This window comes from Anser cygnoides, chromosome 25 (genome assembly GCF_040182565.1).
Source record: "Anser cygnoides isolate HZ-2024a breed goose chromosome 25, Taihu_goose_T2T_genome, whole genome shotgun sequence".
NCBI lineage: Eukaryota > Metazoa > Chordata > Aves > Anseriformes > Anatidae > Anser > Anser cygnoides.
Genome location: NC_089897.1, coordinates 1,044,744 through 1,063,716, shown reverse-complemented (window position 1 = coordinate 1,063,716; position 18,973 = coordinate 1,044,744). Strand labels below are relative to the sequence as shown.

The window sequence follows — 18,973 nt, the reverse complement described above, 5'->3', positions numbered from 1 at the left end:
GGGAACATCCCACAGGACACATCATCCCAGGGCACAAGCAGTGCTCCTACCACAGGTAATTGGATAATTACCAATCAAGCATTCAAACTGGCCCCAAATCCCTGCTTATCTGGCAGCTTGCAGCCCCAGCAGCAAAGCCCTTAGCAGCCTCCTTGGGGGAGAGGCTGGGGCAGCTCTGGGGCCAAGCCAAACAGCCACCCCCTGCAGAACTATCTTGCTCCCCAGGGTGAATTACGCCCTTTCCTCCAGCCACGCTGTTGGGTTTTTTCCCCTAACCTCGGTGGATTTCAGCTTTCCCAGGTGCGAGGCACCTCCACCACCACCGACCCTTTTGGCCTGGCGGCCCAAAGGAGAAGCGTCCTCCTGGAAACCTGAAATGGTCTGAGGGCTTTAACACAGCTCCTGGCCCTACCTGCCGGGGGAACCCGACGGAGGGCGAACCTGCAGCCTTCCCAAAGGCCAAAAAAAAAACCAAAAAAAAAAACACTGGAGACCCCAGGGGAAGCAGAAGACACCCAGGGAATCACAGCAAGCAGGGTGCCGAGGAGCATCACACCACCCCTACACCTCTGGGCTCGGCACCCAGAGAACCTCCCCGGGTGTCCCGCAGCCGGGGGGTGCCCCCAGCCGAGGGGGTCCCCCAAATCCCCCCCAAACCCCCCAGGAGCATCCCCTGGGCGCACGGCGCTGCTCAAAGCGCTGCCGCGGCCCCTTTCCCACGCTCCGGCCGGGGAGGGCGCCTCTAGAGGGAGCTGAGCTGAGCCCTGCCCGGCTCCGCTTCTGCATCTATGGTCTGGGGTTGGGTTTCTAATTTTTTTTTTTTTTTTTCGGTCTCTCTTCTTCTTTTCCCTCCTCCTCCCCGGCCCTGCTCGCTTCCTTCCCCCGCGCCGCGCCGCTGCGCTCCGGGGAGGAGGCAGGAAGGGAGCGGCGGGGATGGGGCAGCTCCCCGGAGGGATGCGTTAGGGCTCCCCGCGACCCCCCCGGCCCCCCTGGACCCCGCCGGGAGCCGGTGAGTAGCGGGGACCCCCCCCCCAGCCTCCACCGGGATGCTCCTTCCCCCGCCCCCCCCAGCCCCGGGCCGGGGCTGCTGAGCGCTGCCGGGGGTTGGGGCGGGATTGAAATGCACCGGGGGGACCCTGGGGAGGTGGGAGGGGGGGGGACGGAGCCCCAGGGCCTCATCCTGCACCCTCCTGGTGCGGGAGATTTGAACTACACAGCGTAATGCAGCGGGCAGCGATCTCCGGGCCGGGGCTGAAAGGTCTCGCTCCATGTTGAGCGCTGCCCCAAAGAGCAAACGTCGCCTCTTTTGGTGATGTTTTCTCCATTTTTTTTTTCTTTTTTCCCCCTCCTCTCTTTTTTTTTTTCTCCTCTCGTTTCTTCCCTTGTGAGGCCACGACAGTGACAGCCCCCCTGGCACCCCCATGCTGAGCGTAGGGCGCTGGGAGGCGTGGGGCAGAGGGGTCTTTCGGGGCCATCGGTGACAAGAGCCGAGCCGTGCCGTGTTGGGGACCGTGGTGACATCAGGCCAGCTCCGTTCCGAGCCGTGACCTCAGCCCCGGGCATCACACGTGTGGCCCCATGGGCTCAGCTGCATGGTTTCCTGCTCAGCACCACCAGGACACAGGGTGGGGGGGGTGGCTGCAAGGTCCCCGTCCCCGACAGCTGCGGCCGTGGGGCTCGAGGGCTGGGTGGGCACGGGAAAGCACAAAAACGGGCAAACTTCCCCCGTTTGCTCGCTCCGGGGGGGGGTGTCTCTGCGCTGAGCGAGCAGGGGTTGGGGTCCTCTGGTCCTGCTGCCTCTTGCTTGTTGGTGGGATCGCTGCATGGGCCGGGGGCCAGGCACGTGAAATGCTTCTCCCAGGGGACGCTCCGTGCATTTCCTGGAATGGGATTTTCATAACGCATCGGAGGGCTGGGGCTGTACCCACCCTGTTCCTGCGAGTCCCCTGCCCTCCTGCACCCCACAAATCGGCCTCCCACGCTGGGCTGGCCCTGGCATCTCCCTGCTGCCCGGGCACTGTCCTTTGGGAGAAAAGCTGGGAGAAATTGAGCGATGAGCACGTCCTGGGGGTGCTCAGGAAGTGTGTCAGAGGCCTTAGAGCAGAGTGAGAGAGGGTGAAACAAGGAACAGTTGAGGCAAAGGTCTTGTTAGGAGGGAAGCCTGCAGGAAGGCTGATCCTTTGGCACGTGTTCGTTAATAAAGATAAGGCTCCTGTGCCATGTCAGAGGTGTTGCTAAATCCACAGCCCAGGTGCTATCTGCTCCTTTTAACCCTTTGGGGCCTCCTACAAGAGCGAAAAGTCAGAGTGGAGGTGAATTGTCCTCTGGCTGAGTTAGACACCGCTCCTAGTGCCCTGCCGCCTCCCTGTGCCCTTTCCCGAGCCCTGGAGGACCTTCATTTTCTGCTGCCTTGGGCTGTCCTTAAGCGTCTGGGTGTTGTAATCCTCCTTCGCACCCTCCCTGCTCTCTCCTGGCACAACATTCTCATAACCAAGGGGAACGGGGCAAAGCAAAGGGGCAGCGACCAGGAAGCAGGAGGAACGAGGGCTCTGGGTACCGGAGAGGCCGGGCTGAGGCACTGGCGCCAGCAGAGGCGGGCAGCCAGCTAGCTCAGAAATTCATTTAGTTTGCAGGAGTGGGACTTTTGGGTCCCATCTGGGAGTGGGTTGCAGCCCCTCGGCACACACAGGGGACGGGGACACGGCCGCCGGTCCCAGATGTGCGCAGGAGGCCTGCGGTGCCCCGCGGTGCGAGAGAAGAAAGCGCTGCAAGAAACTATATTGAGAGGGGAAACTGAAAATGAAAGTTCCTCTACGGCCCCAGTCGCAGCTTGCAACACTCGCTTCCAAAGGCTTTGGCAGACAACAAGTGCGAAGCAACACATGAGTCAGCTGCGGCGCAGGCTCCGGAGTTGGGTGTTCCCCCAGACATCCTTCAGATGGAGCAGTCGGAGCCACATCAGAAATTCACGGTTCTTGGTGGTTGAGGTTTGGGCAGAGGCAGTGGGTCCACGTGAAACACGGCCGGCTGCATCAACAGCCTGTGCTGTAAAAGCTCCGGAGGCGATTAAACTCCGGCTGGACACGTCCACGACCAGCACCGTGCTCAGCGCAGCCTCGGGCTGCAGCACTGCGGGGCATGGAAGGAATTCCTCCTGCTTTGGTTACCCACGAACGGACAGAGAACTGCCCCCAGTCTGCTCTTGCTTCCCTTTGAAGCCTTCAGATGGGAGGTGGGCTGCGACTTCAGCCTCGCTGAGCGTGCGTCTGCTGCTCCAGGCGCTCGCCGAGCTGCCCGCGCCGCATCCGTCCCTCCTCTGCTCCGCAGTCTGGCTCCCTGCCGCCCCAGGTCCTCAGCATGTTTTCAGCTTTTCCTTGGATGGCGATGTACGAGGTCGGGGAGGAAAAGGGAAATCCTGTCCTCGGAGGCGTGTAGGAAAAAACAGCACCTCCATCTGTGTGTCACCAGGGCTCAGAGTCCCTGGCTGCAGATATGCAAATACGTGAGGGCTTTCGAAGCCAGGCTGATAAACTTTGCATTTCCAGCCCCTCATCCCACCCTGGCTGGATACCGCACTTCACAATCTGTTTTATGATCTCCGTTTTTCTCTTCTGAATAATCGGTGTGAGGCTGTAAGCTTGGCCCAGGTGTTGCACTCCTAAGCTTGATGTAGGTGGTTATTTATCTGCAACCAGCACTTTTTTTTTTTCAGTATTTATTTTTGGCCAGAATATGATTTAAGCTTTTGGGTGTCAGTGTGTCCTCACGAATTTAAAGCTGGTGCAAATCAGAAAAACCTACCAGCTCAGCCCTGTAGAAGGCCTGGCCTGGGAACATGTACTGGCATGCTGAACAAAAGGCAAGCCGCCGCCGTGATCTAACCCCGACCTAAGCGGGCGGCCTCACTTCCTTCTCTGCACAAACCGGGGGTGATGTCAGTGTGATGAGCAGGGGGTAAAAGCTGCTGCTGAGAAATTTGCAGAGCCCTAAACACAGGTATGGTTTTAGGTTGCTTTTGAAGGTCGGGGGCAGTTGGAACTGGGCATTTGTTAACTTAGTAACAACTTGATAACTTAATTTTCTTATTCAGAGAGGAGCTGGGAAGACATAAGGAACGGAAAGTTAGGGCACCTGGATATAGGAAAAGAAAGACTGGCAGAAATTGTGGAAAACGAGCCAGAGGTGCTTGCAAAGGGGAATCGGTGTTGTTGCTGGGGCAGCTGGCTGTGGTCACAGCTTGGTTTGCTCTTGAGCAGTCACGGCCATGGCTTGGGCTGGCTGCAGTGGGGACGCAGTGGCTCAGCACCCGGCAGCCCTGCAACGCTTGGTGCTGGGGTTTTGGTTTCTTCCCAGCTCGAAGCTGCTGCAGATGATGCTGTTGTTTGGGCTGGAGAAGCACTTTGTGGGTCATGGGACAGCCAGTAGGTTTCCAGCAAGGGTGGGGAAGCAGGGTAGGGCACTGGGTGACTTTCCTGTTATGGCATATTACTGTCTGCAAACATCTTGATGGGAAGAAAGGAGAAATCCAGCCAAGGGACTCGGTGTGACCATGAGGGAGCAAGTGCAGGGAAGGGAGGAGCCAGGCTGCTCGTGGAGATAAAAGCAGGCAGTGCTTCTCTGAGCCCTTGGCTCGGCCAAAGGGGCTCCGTGATGCTGACCTGAGAGGTGTGGGAAGGCACAAGAGGTCTCCAGTGTCACTGCTGATGGGCCATACCCTGGCTCACGTCCTGTCTATCCCCTCTCCAGGTAAAGCTGATCCTCCCCAGCATCTCTGCGATGGCCTCAGGGAACGACGGAGACCCACCGGGGGCCCACGGACGCCGGGGCAGCAATGGGCGCAGGCTGTCACAAGAGCTCAATTCAGGTAAAAAGGGGGATGCGCTATTCGGGGCTGGGGCAGGAAGCATATTCATTCAGCCGTGGTTTTCTAGTTTGTTTGTTTGTTTTTTTCCTGCTGTGTTTCTTTGAAAAGATGGTTTTTCATTCTTCCAAGGGCTTTGCAGGGCTGGGATAATAAGTCAGCTCCGTCCATCTGTGCAGAGCTGAACTCCTGAGTTCACACACTCAGAGCTTTTGGGAGATGCTTGGCGTTGGGCTGGCACAGTGGGCAGCGAGGGGGCTTGCAAAGCTTGCAGCAAACAGCGTGCAGGGAGCTGCTGAGAGCTGGGGTCTGCTGCCAGCTGGGTGCAGGCATGGAGGCTTGGGCGTGGGGTGAATTGCCCCAGCTGGCTGCTCGATGTGCCACAGGTGCTGGGTGTCATTTACTTTCCCTTCCGCCAACACAAGCGAGCGAAAGGTACTTGAGGTTTAAAGCAGGCAGGAGAACGTGCCGTGCCGAGCGGTTTCAGTCGTGCAGCATCAGCTGCCGGACCAAGTCGGGTCCCTGCTGTGTCGGGGCGGCGACAAAAAGTTTGGGAGTCAGGAAGGACAAGGAGCGGTGCCTCCCATTCCCTGTAGACCCCAAACCCAGAAGATGGTGTGATTGCATGGCCCACTGATGAGTGAAACTGGGAACTGGGCCGAAACGAAGCTGGGAAAAGCCTCAGCTCCCGTTTCGTCCCCAGCTGATAAAATGCCGCTGCACAGCGAGGTGTTCAACACGGGTGACTTCTTAACCTGTTTTGCAGGTGGACTTGTAAATAAGGCTGAGTCACTGCTGCTCTGTCAATACTGGAGATTAGAAGTTATAGCTAACTGTTTATGTATTTGAGTCCAGATCCAGCTCAGAGCTGGTTTATGGGCCTGGTTATGGTGTGTGTATTCTGGTACAGCCCAGGCTCTTCTCCATCTCGGAGTACCATTTGTTCTGGATCCCGCATGAACACATTGGAGGAGGGAGAAAAAAAAAAAACAAAAAACTGTCCTTCCCTTACCGAAGTCTACAAGGCATAAAAATAAATAAATTAGAGCAGTTGTTTACGTATGCTGATTTCCTGTTGAGGCCTATGAGATGCTGATGTGAAAACCTGCGAGAGGATCGGGCCCTGAACTCTAACCACACAGTTTTACAGTCACACTTCCTGTACGTTTGCAAACACTTACTGGCAGTACTGGCACCCGTCTGCTTCCCAAAAATTGGGGGTCCACCTGGAATTTGGAGGATCCCTGTGTACCTCTTGGGGAGAAGCCATGTGGACTCAGGTGGCAGCAAAAATGCGCAGCTTCCAACAACACGTGCTATGGGACTACTGGGTGGAAGAAAGCTTTTGTCACCGGGTATTATGCCTGGTTTTCATTTAGGGCTTGCTTGCCTTTTTTGTTTGTCTTTGGATGCATAGGGAGCGAAGGGATTTCCCTGCTGGTCAGGGATTTGAGTGTTGTCTTGATCCCTTGTTCTACCAGGCCTTGCTTAGGGCAGGGACAAGATGCTGGTGTTTCTGTGAGGCTGGGTGGCAACCCACACTTCTCGTATTTTTAGGGTTTTGTAGATGAAGGCAGGAGCCTTGTGGCAGTGCGTGATGAAGAGGAGGAACAACGTGATTCATGAACAGTCACGCAAAGGGGAGCAAACATTGCAGGAGGGCTGGGAGGCCTAGCACCAACAGTACCGAGCTGAGCTCAGGAAGTGGAGTTCCTAATTCAGAGAATTAACTCGTTAACCTTGCCCGACTTCTTTTCCCATCTGTAAAATGGGGCTGGTGGCACTTCCCTGTTCAGACATATTGCCAGGGTGCGCACACAGCTCTGGGAACGGTTGGGATAACTGCACTGAGGGTCAGGTCAGGGGGATGTCCCATGTCAGGGGACATCCCATGGACACGGCTGTCCTCACACCTGCAGGTAGTCGTGCAAAATGCAGTGTAGTTCCCCTACAGTGAAGAAGAACAAGTCCATATGATGCAAATACTATCTGTGCGGTCACACTTAGCTCCTGTATGGGCCACATTAGCTGGAATCCCAGAGCGCTTTGCTGAGAAAGGTGTAGGTGCTGTATCTGCTCCTACTGCTGGGGAAATGGACAGAGATTTGAAGCAAGGCTCTGCGAGGATGTCTGCTGTGTCAGGGTTGTGCCTGGAAAACCCAGCCATCTGACTCAGAGTTTGCAGTGCTAAACTGGCAACTGTTCTCTTACTCTGATTACCTGGGCTTTCTCATTTGCTTGTGTGCTTAATACTCACATAACAAACTCAGAGAGGTGTACGGCTTGGTCCCTAGTTGTTTATCTTACCTGTGGACTTGACATTGCATGCGAAAGAAGTGATGGATTGATAAATAGTTGCTCAGAGGTGTTAGTCATGCGTCTGTGAGTGGCTCCATGTCTTCATCTCCAAGACCACCTGCAAAATGAGTAGAAAAAACAGTGACCTGTCTGTTTAAGCCTGGGCTCTCATAGTTTCTGTAGAGCGACTGAAACCATTTGAATGTGCTTTTCTTTGCTCTGGTGCCCCTGCAGGTCCCATCTCCAGCACAAACAGACATTGAGTATTGGATTTCCCTGTTGAACTGCATCTCCCATCAATATGAGATTTCCATTTAAAAAAAAAAAAAGTCATCCTTCTTATGGCTGCACAGGGGAATAGCCCTGCTCTGGAAGTGCCTTATGGCTCCTTTATTCCTGCCTGAAAAGGATGCTCAAAAAAATCGTTTCTAAAAACGTTGGTGGGCCAGAGCTGATGCCCACCCATCTCAGGCATCCCACCGAGCACGGGGCCCTGCCTCCCTTTGCAGTCCCAGAGATCAGCAAATATGGGACAGGTCTCAGCTTGGGCAGCAAAGTACCCGAGCAAAACCTTGCAGCGGCCCCCAGCCCCTGCTGGGGTGGCACCCCCTGAACTAAAGCAGGTTCCTTGACTCCAGTCCAGGATCTGGACCAGAAAATCTCACTTATAAATAGAGAAATTTCAATCCTAAAACCAAGGGCGTTTGCCCAGTAGCTCTGTGTGGTGGCTGTTTGAGGATCTCGCTCCTCTTTTGGGTGGGAAGATATTTGCTGTAAAGAACAGAGCAAGGGGAGTTGCTTTATGCTGAGCAGACGCCTCTGGGGAAGGCAGTTTTTCATTTAGCTGTCTGGAAGCTCTGATCTCAGGTGCAGGATTATGCCAGCACGATGCATTTTTAAGCTGATCAGCCTTTGATCGTAGATGTCAGTGCTGATGACAGGCAATAGGTTACACGAGGTGCTGCCTGGCCTGGTGGAAGCTAGCTTAACTCCCTTAATGCAGATCCTGCTCATCCCACACCTGAATTGCAACTGCAACCCCTCAAGGCAAAAACCTCCAGGGACTGTTCTTGGTCCCCTGAGCTGTTTTCTCCCTTGGGATCCAGTCGATGTTTCCCAGTTGGATGTCAGTCTCTGTGCAGACAGCTACTGTGGTTATTGCCCGTCTGCTGAGCTCAAAAGGGACGCTGCCAGGTTGCATCTGTCACTATTGCAGCCTGTAGCGGGGCTGTTAAGTTGTAATGACATCTGAGGGGTGATTTTGGTGAGGCTGATAGTTTTTACCAGCTGCTCCCCGGGAGATAGGAGCAGTGAGAAGGAAAGCAGAATCCAGGCGAGGGGCTGCTCTTGGAGCAGGTCTGGCCTGGGTGCTGGGGACCGAGCACAATGGGGTCACCGCTCTGCAAAAGGGAAGCGGAGCAGAGTCCTCCCCTGCAGCACGGGGTCTGCCTGATGCCGAGCCCCCCGATACTACCCCAGGAGCCCAGAGATGCGGGAGGAGCTCCGGCCTGCTCTGCACTGCTGGTCCTGAGCATCCACGTGGCAAATCCCGATCCAGAGCCTCGTCCTTCCAGTGGGGGACACCCAGAGGTGGTCCCAGTAGGTGCCGCAGGTCAGCATCTGGGAGGAAAAGGGACACGTCCACCTGTCCTCGCGTTACTAAAAGTAGTGCCTGGGATAGTTAAAAGCAGGGATTTTTGGGTATGCTTATTTCCTCTTTTGTTCTTGCAGTTTGTTTACTCTGCCTCTCACTGAAACTGTGACTCAGTCAGTTTCGTTTTCTGGTTACTGCTCCCTGCTTGGCTCCTGGTAAGGTGGGATTTGTTTACCGCCAAATAAACCTGCTCCCGCAAAACAAAAAACAGTCCCCTGAAAACACACCGGGGCTTGTCACTTCCCTTCACCTTTATTTACGTAGCCCGAGCTCCCTGTAACCCAAGTCTCTGCACGACAGCTCCTCTGCTGTCCCTGCGCCACCCTACCCAGGGCTGGCTCCATCTCCCTGGGGCTGCGCAGGGGCCGTGGGGATGTCACCATCCCGTAGCATCGCTGTGCTGGGAATGCGAGTGGCCAGAAAACCGTGCGCCCAGGCTGGTGGGTGGATGTGCCGGGATGCCGGGGCCGGGTTTTGGCGGGGTTTGCTGCAACGAGGTGCCCTGCTTGCTGCTGCGGGTCTGCCTGACGGTCGTGTGCTCCCGGTGCACCTTGAAAGCCGTCACCTAAAGGCACAGGTCTGTGGGGTCTTGCTGTCCTGCTGCTCCTTTAGCTGTGCCCAGTGCTTTGCACCTCATTTAACGTCTGTGAATCTGTGGTGTGCACGTGGTATTTCTGTCCCTTACATTTTGTGGATGGGCTTGTGGTATTTCGGTCCCCTATAGGTTTTGCAGATGTGCCCGTGGCATTTCAGTCCCCTATAGATTTTGCGGATGCGTCCATGGTATTTTGGTCCCCTACGGATTCTGTGGGTGTGCCCGTGGTATTTCTGTCCCCCACAGATTTTGCATCTTAGAAAAGAAATTGGGAAGAAGGGCATTAACTGGACTTTAGAGCCGATTCCCCCAAATCCTGGGCTGCTAAACCAGTGCTGTAAGCCTGAGTGTTTCTCCAGCCAGAATACATTCCCCGGGCTAGCTGAAACCAAGCTCTAATCAGAGACACCCCGTGACAGACCGGGTACTTTCCCCAGGAGCTATGCAGTGCGTGAGATAAGGTATCGGTCACCATGGTACCTTTGGACTGGGATGCCTACCGGGGGCTCCCTGCTCCAGGTCCCAGCCGCAGCCAGACCCTTTCCCATCCCCAAGCGGCACAGGGAGGTGCTGCCCTCTGCTCAGAGGATCTGCTCCCGTGCCCCACGTGTGGTTCTTGAGCCCGAGCAGCATCCAGACGGGCGCAGGTTTGCCGCCGCCGCTCGCTCCTGACTCATTTCCTGCCTGAGCTCGGTTTTTGCGCGCGCTGTCGGAGCCGGTGACGTGACTGCCTGGGTGCCTGCCCCCGCTGAACCCCGAATACCTGGCGTGCCAAACCCTGCTTGTTTACGAGAGCGAGGGAAGGAAGCTGCGGCACCCAAACCCAGCAGCAGCCCCGGCTCGCAGCCCGGAGCCTCGCCGTGCCCAGGGCTCGTTGCCTCCACGTGGGTTCGTTACCAAAGCGCAGGGCCTGGGGGTCCGCACACAGCCGTGTTCAGACCCATCGCTGGGCTGTTTGTCTGCTTGCCAGTGCAAGATAAGGAGCCACCTTTTTGGTTTATGGTTTCTGATTTAGTCCAAAACCTCATCTTTCTGTTCCTGCTGGCAGCCCATGCACAAGGCGCAAACCCTCCCCTGGCCTCGTCGCTGATGGGTGTAGGTGAGACTGGCAGCAGGCGAATGAATCAGCTAAATTCCTATCAGTTATTCCAAATTCCTATCAGTTATTCCAAAATGACCAGTTTAACCTTTGGTCACCGTGTCATTGCTGATGCCACACGAGGGCACGACCATGGGTGGCATTTAAATAGAAATAACCCTGGGTTGTTTGCTGAGGGAGGCTTTTCTGCACTGATTGAGCTTTGCTGCCTCTTGGGGTTTGGGTCCAGGATTCCTGAATTTGTCTGTGCCGAGCGGTTCCCTTACAGAGAGGTGCTGCCATGTGGGGAGAGCTTGAACATCAGCAATGTGTGTGGTGACAGTCCTGTGTCTGGCCAAAAAAAAATGATCTAAATGCGGGCTCGTGCCCCTCCAAGAAACAAGTCTGGCTTCGAAATGAGCTTTCTGAGAACTGATCCATGTTGGATTGCTTTTGCGTTACTTTCTGCTGTTCACTTGTGGCTGTGAACCCCAACCAGTCCCCTGCAGCTGCAAGGGAAGAGGCAAACTCGGCTGCGTTTGTCACGTCCTGGGGGCTCCTGAAATGCTGTGCAGGCCCCTGGCAGGGGGCTCGGCTGGCTGCTGAGGGCAGCGACCGCCCGAAATGCGAGCACCGTTTGGGTGTTCACCCAAGGGAGAGGGGCTGGGGATGAGATGTGGGGCTACAGAGTGAGGGGAAGGATGCAGACTGCGATGGGAGGGCACCGCCAAGGATGCATGTGGAGAGAGGAGACGTTTGAGCAGGCCAGCACAAATTCAGGCTGGAAAAGAAGGTGTGATCCCTTTCCAACTTGGGGAAAGCGAGCAGGTGAGCTGCCCCCTTGACTTTTCTTTCCCTTGTCTCTCTCAGAAGACCAGGTGGTCCAGGAGACCGAGGAGGTGTTTCGGAGCTATGCCTTCTACCGCTACCAACAGGAGAGAGAAGAGAGTGGGGAAGAAGTGCCCTTGGACCCGGAGATTGCGGAGATCCAGCAAGAGCTGGGCAGGTAAAACTCAGGCACCAAGTGCACACACATCCCTCTACCCTGCCCCAGGCCAGGCTCCGTTACAGACCTGCTACTGCTCTTACTGGGAAGCCTGGCCTGCCTGTAATGCCATTTTTCCCCTGGACAGCACCGGGAGCCTGGTGGGGAGGCGCCTGGCCATCATCGGCGATGACATTAACAAGCGGTACGACGCCGAGTTTCGCTACATGCTGAAATCCTTGCAGCCCACCAAGGAGAATGCCTACGAGTACTTCACCACGATCGCCTCCAGGTAAGGCACCAGCTCCCTCGGTGTGGGCAGGATGCCTTTTCCTGGAGGAGGCGAGGGATGGAAAGGTCCCGCTGGGTGCAGTGCAGCCCAGTGAGGCCTTGCCCCCAGCCCAGAGCAGCCGCCCCCCCTGCAGCACACAGGCTCTGTCGGTTCAAGCTCCATCCACGTCCCTGCCTTGAGCTTTGTCCAAGCTCACCGTTACGGTTCCTGCGTTTTCTGCCTCTTCTCTTGCTCCTGCTGGCACAGTCTCCACACGTTGCCCCCTCGGCCGTGCAGCGGCGGTCCTTGCTCAAGCTGATTGGGGGCAGAAAGTCTGGGGAAAGTGGCTGGGAAGTGGGGCCAAGCAAACATCCCAGCTCCCATTCAGGTGTACAACCAGCCCCGGACCAAGGCGTAGCTGCTGCTGGTCCCAGCACCGCCTGGCTGGTGGCTGGAAGTCCTGGAGGGCCGGGCTTTTTGGGGGCACAAAGCAAACACAGCCCTGGGGAAGGGCAGGCGCTCGCTGCCTGTGGTGGTGCCCGCTTGGAGCAGGATGGGGCTGGCTCAGGACGTTGGGATGCCCCCAAAAGCCTGCAGCTGTCCGGTGCAGGTGATGCGTGCCCAGCTTTCCCACTTCAAGCACAGCAACGGGGTGAGAACTGAGATGCAAACACCTGGATAACTTTTTGCCCTGACTGCACCAGGTGCAGGCTCGTGTCTGTGTCCCGAGCCGCCTTACTCCGCAGCATTACGCCGGCTCCACCGAGGTGGTCGCGGATGCTCCAACCGTGCCTTGAGGGGCTAAGTCCTCACCCCTCTCCCTGAATTTTGTCCATAAGAAAACCAAGGCCCCGTGCACATTTAAGGGTTTGCCCAGGGTCCTGCAGAAGACTCCTGGCAGGGGTTTTCTGGGTCCTGGCCCCGGGATCTGGCAGCTCCCGTGGTGCAGACCTGTCCCCGCGCACCCTCCGCTCGGTGTGTGTTGTCTAACTGCCTCTCTTCTGTCCTCTTCCTGCTCCCCTCTCCTTGGGAAGCCAAGCTGCGCTGTTTTCACCGCTTTGCCACCCTGAGGCGGTTAACGCACCGCAAACAGGTAAATTAACCTCTGTCCCCCTCTCTGCGCTACCTGTGTCTTCGTGGTTCCTTCCCTCGCCCTCTGCGACCGGCTCTGCGGAGAGGAGAGCTCCCTTCAGCTGTGCAGGGACAGCTGGGGCAGCACCAGGTTAAAATGCAGCGCTTACTTTTCTTTTTCCCCTTTTTATATTTTTTTTTTGGTTTTATTTTTCTTTTCCTGCTGGCTTACCTTGCTGGAAACCAAGAAAAAAAGCCTTCAAAAAGCAGTCTAGGTAAATCAGTGCCAAACCTGCACACGGCAGATTTGTGCCCGCAGCAGCTGAAACTGGGATCAGGAACACTAGGACACAACTTGGATGTATTTTGGAGCCCCCCCCGGCCCCTGGGAGCATCAGCAGAAGGCAAGATCAGCTGTAGGTCTAGGAGGGGTTTGTGCACAAAAAGGGAAAATCCTGTTCCTTCTGCCCTAGATCTGCTTAACCTCCAGGTGTGATCCTAAAGGCAGGGGATGCTGCGGGGTACCTGGGCTGCAGTTCCTGCTCCCAGCTGCACGTGCAGCAGCTTCGGAGCTTGCTGCAGCCTACGGCCTGGTAGCTGAAAGTGGCACCTGCTCCAGCGTGCCGGGGTTAACACCCTGGCTTGTGAAAACCCAGGTAGCTCAGGAGCTTCTTCACAGGCAGCTGGCGTGCCCTTGTATTTGGGTGCAGACCTGAGGGAACGATGGAATGGGCAGAAGGGTGGCAGGACAGCCACAGCCATCCCAAGGATTCCACCCCAGCAGTTCAGAGCCTTTAGCGGTGTGTGCAGGATTCGGAAGCTTCTTTTTTTTCCTACGACATCCCTAATCCACCTGGCTGAGGCAAACAGTGTCTGTGGCCGAGGCTGTGGTTGCCCTGCTCCGAAAGCACGTCAGGTTATCGAGGTCCGCGTGTTGCTTGGCCACAAAATCACCGCTTTGCCTGCGCGGCAGGGATGCACCTCGAGGACTAGGGAGGCGAGCCAGCCTCAGCAGTTTTTGGGGGTGATTTAACCAAACCCATCGGCTTCGTTTCAGCCTGTTCGAAAGCGGCATTAACTGGGGCCGGGTGATCGCGCTGCTGGGCTTCGGCTACTGCATGGCCATCCACGTCTACCAGCACGGCATAACGGGCTTCCTCCGCCGCATCGCCCGCTTCGTGACGGAGTTCATGCTGCGCAACCGCATCGCCCAGTGGATCGCCCAGCAAGGAGGATGGGTGAGCCAGCGGGGCCACAGCTTGTGCCCTGGTGGATTTGGGGGGGGCGAGGGGAGGCTGGTGGGCTCTGTCGAGGTGCAGCTGAGGTTGGTGGGGCCGGCAGCGTGGGGCAGAGCAGGAGGCCGGCCCAGGCAGGGTGCAGGCAGGTCTAAAGCCCCCTGCTAACTCTCTGTTTCCCGTCAGGTGGCTGCACTCGATCTGGACAATGTTTACATGAAGTACATGCTGGCGGTGGTGGCCCTGGTGATGGTGGGGCATTTAGTGGTACGACGCTTCTTCAGGCCCTGACTGACGTGGGGGCAGAGGCTGAGGGGTCCGGCCAAGCTCTCTCTCAAACCTCTATCCTGCATTGACGTCTCCCAGGAGAGGGGGGGGATTTGAGAAACCTCCGGGGGGGGAGAGAGCGCAGCTTGGACCCGTGACCCTCCCGCTGCAGGATGCGGGGTCTCTGCCACCCACGGCGATGCCACCAGGAGCTACAGAGAGAGGCAGCAGGGGGAAAGGTTTGACTTTGGCTGCTTTAAGCCTCACTGTGCTGAGGACAGAGCATCACCGTGACCCCGGTAGCCTGCAACAGGGAGGCAGGAGAACAGGCTCCTCTGGAGGAACAAAAGCATTGTCGCGATAACGCCGGCGTGGGCGTTCGTGTGCGTGTGTCTCATGTCTCGTCCACTCTGTGCTGTTCCTAAGACACTCCATGGGGTAGGCGCAGAGCTCCCCTGTTGCTGCTGGCTCTAGCCCAGACCTGCATTCGAAGAGGGATTCCAGCCTCGGTTGCTCCGAGCATTGGTTATAAGCCCCTGGAGGGGTGAGCCAGCATTAGAAAGCCGTGTGGTGCTTGCTTTCACCTTCCCCCTGCTCCTGAGCCCGAATACTTGAGCTTTTCCTTTCCTTTTAGCAAGCAGCCCCTACCCGTTTTTATAGGAACACGGTGACAGGAGCACAACCTGTTACTTGACAATCGATGGCAGCAGCCAGCAGTGCTGGCATGAGCAGACTTTCCCTGCCCCAGCCCAGACCCCAAACCTGCAGCATCCCATGGCCGATGCTGGTCCCGGGGCCGCAGTCATACCTCGCTGCCTGCACCCCAGCCCTCGCAGGAGTTCAGAGGCCGCGTGCCAGCAGGCCTTGGGAAGCAGCAGGTTTCCAAACACTAAAAAGCTGTGGGGTGGTGACTCGGGGGTGTGCAGGCAGCCTGCCCTCCCTCCAGTCTGCTGGCTGCTTTCATCCAGCACACTGGCACGTGAGCAGCCCCAGTACGACCAGTTGGTCCCCTTGCTCTCAGTGGGAGGCACTGGTTGCATCTCTTCCCTGCACGGGCTCTTTGATGTGTCCTCTTTGAGCCAGGGCTGCCACATCAGGGCTGCGGGGACAGCAGGGCACAGCACGCTGCCCCAGCAACCCATGGCTTTTTCAGCAAAGGATTTGACCTTGTTCTTGACTAATGCTTGAACATGAGTTTTGGGGGAGGCAGGGATGCAAGCAGGCACCGCTCAATCTCCGATCTTTCTGACTTTTACAAAGTAGGGAGAGCATCCCAGTGCGGATTGCACGGTTTAGCTCTGTCTGCTCTTTTTAATCCAGGTGACTCTGTAAGGCTTGAAACTGTGACTGGCCCTGTCTGAGCCATTCCAGCATCACCGAGCTCCTAGAGCAGCTCAGCCAGCTGGGGGAGGGAGCCAGGGGGACCTCGGAGGTAGGAAATGAGCCGTGGACCCGTGCCTGAGCTCCTCTCCTGTCACAGAGGGACCCCTGGGCTGGAGCAGCACCACAGGCGTAAGCAGCCTGAGCTCGCTGCCCACTGGGACCACCCCACGATGGCTGGACCTTGCCTGGCTTTGCTACTGCAAAACGGGCTGGGGGACCACGACTGCCCTTGCTTGGACTCATCCCCTTGGCAGGGGGGTCACCACGGCAGGGCAGAGCCCAGCTCACCCGCAGCCCTGCCTGGGGTCACCACGGTGGGCAAACTGGGGACAGAGAGAGCAGCCCTTCTGCCCCACCGTACCAAAGGTGTTCCTGGCAGACACCTGGCTGTCGTGTTTTTAAAAACCTTCCTCTATCACCTCGCCGTGTCATTAATTCTTACCTTTGTCTTCAGGTGGATTTTTTCCTCAATGTCTCTCCCTTGGGACTACGTGTCCTATCAAAGCACAGACAGAGGACACCTGGCAGCCTTCCTCCTTGCAGCTTGGCAGGACCAGCCATAATTTTGTATCACTTATGTCCCTCACGTTCCTTTTTTTTTTTTTTAAACGAAAGAATAGCAAACTCTTTGGCCTCTCTCCATATCCATCTTTCTGTGCCCATCATTTTCTGCAGTATCCCGATCCCTGGTGGAGTGTCCTGGACTGTACTCCCTAAAAAGGCATTAAAATATTTGCTATAATATTCCTCTGCTATATATCTGTTTGGGTTGCTTCCTTTGTAACACTTACGTGCTGAGCAGCACAAGCCTGCAGTGGATTGTCTGTGCCCAGGTTGTGCAGCTGTGCTGATGCTCTGTGAGCAGCTTGACACCCCCCCTACCCCCCCCATAGTTTATCTGTCCCCTCACAAGTGCACTTCTTTGCATTTATCCACACACAGCTTCATTTACCATCCTGCCACCTGTTCAACTGTCTTGAGCAGATCTTGAGATTTCCTGACTCTTCTCTGGCACGAACCACTCTGAACAACCTAGTGTTATCATCTGCAGTTTCCTCTCCCCCCAGCTTACCTTCTTTTTCTGGGTGAAAACACCACCAGATGGAGCTTTTTTGCCACAGTGAAAATGAACTGCTAATTGTTATTTTCCTTTTCTCTTAATCGGTCACATTATTGATCTGCCACGGTCCTCTAGTTGTCTGATTTGGTTATGTCTCCAGCAGGACTTTTTCCAGAGGGCCTTGGAAAGAAAACAGTACATCAACTTTTATTCACTACTTTACTGACACACTCCAAGAACTCTAACAGATTGGAGTACTTCTGCTAGTACAGAAAGTCATGCTGCTTGTAATTTATTCTCATCTTCCAGAGAAGGGGTTTCACCTTGCAAACCAAATTCAGATGTAAGGCCATTTAAATAAAGGCAATTTTTCAGCTTTATGGTAGATGGTCAAGCCTTGGTAAAGTCTGCGATACCAGGACTGAGAAGGGAACTTTTCACATAGGTGCTGTACAAAGGGAAGTTTCCGTTTTAGGCATTTTCTCAGGGGATTTGCAGGGAGGATTGTCTCAGGGTATCAGCACGTTGTCTCACTCTGCCCTCACCTCTCCCAGCTTTCCTGGCACCATGGCTGAGCAGAGGCAGGCCCGAAGTGGGAACGTGAATGGGTGGCTGCTCTGTAGTACTGCATCCCGTCACTGGATGGCCACAGCACTGCAGCCACAGCCACCTGGGTGCTGAACTCCCACGGGGGGAAAATCCTGCTTCCAGGCCCCCCTCTTTGGCCGGGTGACCGGGGGTTTGTGCCCCCAGAGCTGCACCACACACCAGGCCCTGGCACGCAGCAGGGGCAGGCATGGCTGGGCCGCGGCCTGACCGCTGCTGGGGGCAGGATGGGCTGGGGCTGCTGGACCCAAGGCGGAATAAGGCGAGAAGGCTTTGTCCTCCCCAGCAGATGATGCTCTTTGCAGGGCCGGTGGGCCCTCTGAAGAGCCGCAGCAGGAATCTACCTCAAAGCCCCACAAGGCAGAGTTCAGGGAAGGGCCTGGCCGAGGCAGCGCAGGGCACCTGGGCGACGTGCAGGCAGCTTTAGCTCGGGCTGGCAGTGCCAGGAGTCCTTTTTACCAAAAAGTGCATCCCTACTACGGAAGTAAGGGCTCTAAGGAAAAAATAAAAATAAAAAATCTCAGAATAACCCCAAACGTTCCCTGAAAGGCTGAATCAATCGGTTCCTTCTGTGGGGATAAAGACCTGATCAATATTTTAAAGCAGTGTAAGCTGTGTTTAAACAGCAACCCGGCCACGTGTGATACCCTGTATGAAAAGAAGCCCACGTAATGCACTGGATAGCAGGCTCTCCCTGTTGTCGCCTTCCTAGCCACTATGGTGCTATTGGGGCATGGCTGCCCCCAAAGCTTTGGTTTCTTCCCCGGTGAGCAAGGGAAGCAGGGAGGGGAAACCCTCAGCTGGAAAAGAAAGGCAGGAGAGCAGAAGGCTCAGCTCTGGCCGCTCACAAGGAGGGGATTGTTCACTGGCTCAAACGGGTGGGAAGGAAAGTTTCAGCCCCTCTCAAAGATACCTGAATCACTGCAGGGTTTGGTGGTGACGTGGCAGCTGGAGCAGACGTGGCATTTGTCTAGCAGTGACCCAAGCTAGGGCTGTATTTCGGGAAGGTCTGGCTCTCTGTGATACCTGCACCTGCTGGCACAGGCGCCTGCCTGACCCTACACTGGGTAGGGAAAGGAACCAAAGGCTCCTGCTGCTTCCCTTCTCCACCCAGCCCCAGGATCTGTTACTTTGGGATGGTTTCAGCATCGTGGTGCCTGGTGAAGGCTTAGGTGCAGCCCAGAAGCAGCAACAAGGGATGCGGGAAGCAATGCCAGCCCCCAGGGCTGGAGGTGCTAGAAACGGGTGCGAGCCGGGGCTGCTGATCAAGGTTAAGGCCACATGCTCTGAGACTCTGTTCCCAGTCCCTCTCTGCTGGGTCCCCGCACATGAAGGATTTCAGGGAGGAAACTGGGGCTTTTCTGGTGGGGATTTCTTTTGTGCCAGAGGCAGCCCAGAGGAGGTGCTAAGTGACACAGAGTTGCCCAGACAGAAAACTCTTCCTTCAATTTGAAGCGTGTGTTTGTGGGTGGGCAGGGAGATTTAATTCGTAAGGTTATAATGGGCCTATAAAAAGGGGCTGAGAAGCTGGAGGAAGAGTATCTCATTTAATGGGTTTATCCGAGGGCATGGCATATTCCCCCTCCGCCCCAGCTCTTTTCTCCTGGAT

General features: G+C 56.1%; 1 protein-coding gene across 5 annotated transcripts; it reads left to right on the top strand.

The window, feature by feature from the left end:
• The first annotated feature begins 874 nt into the window (after positions 1-874).
• BAK1 (BCL2 antagonist/killer 1) lies at positions 875-16,455 on the top strand. 5 transcript variants are annotated; one of them, XM_066982955.1, is made up of 7 exons: positions 875-1,009; positions 4,747-4,864; positions 11,357-11,492; positions 11,620-11,763; positions 13,871-14,051; positions 14,235-14,315; positions 16,153-16,455. In XM_066982955.1, the coding sequence occupies exons 2-7, from the start codon at positions 4,777-4,779 to the stop codon at positions 16,438-16,440; spliced, it is 918 nt and encodes a 305-aa protein (XP_066839056.1). In that variant the 5' UTR covers positions 875-1,009; positions 4,747-4,776; the 3' UTR covers positions 16,441-16,455. The 5 variants fall into 5 exon arrangements, with proteins under 5 accessions (XP_066839056.1, XP_066839058.1, XP_066839059.1 ...); XM_048053723.2 differs by lacking the exon at positions 875-1,009 and adding an exon at positions 1,766-3,996; XM_066982956.1 differs by lacking the exon at positions 875-1,009 and adding an exon at positions 4,069-4,665.
• Positions 16,456-18,973: the final 2,518 nt, after the last annotated feature.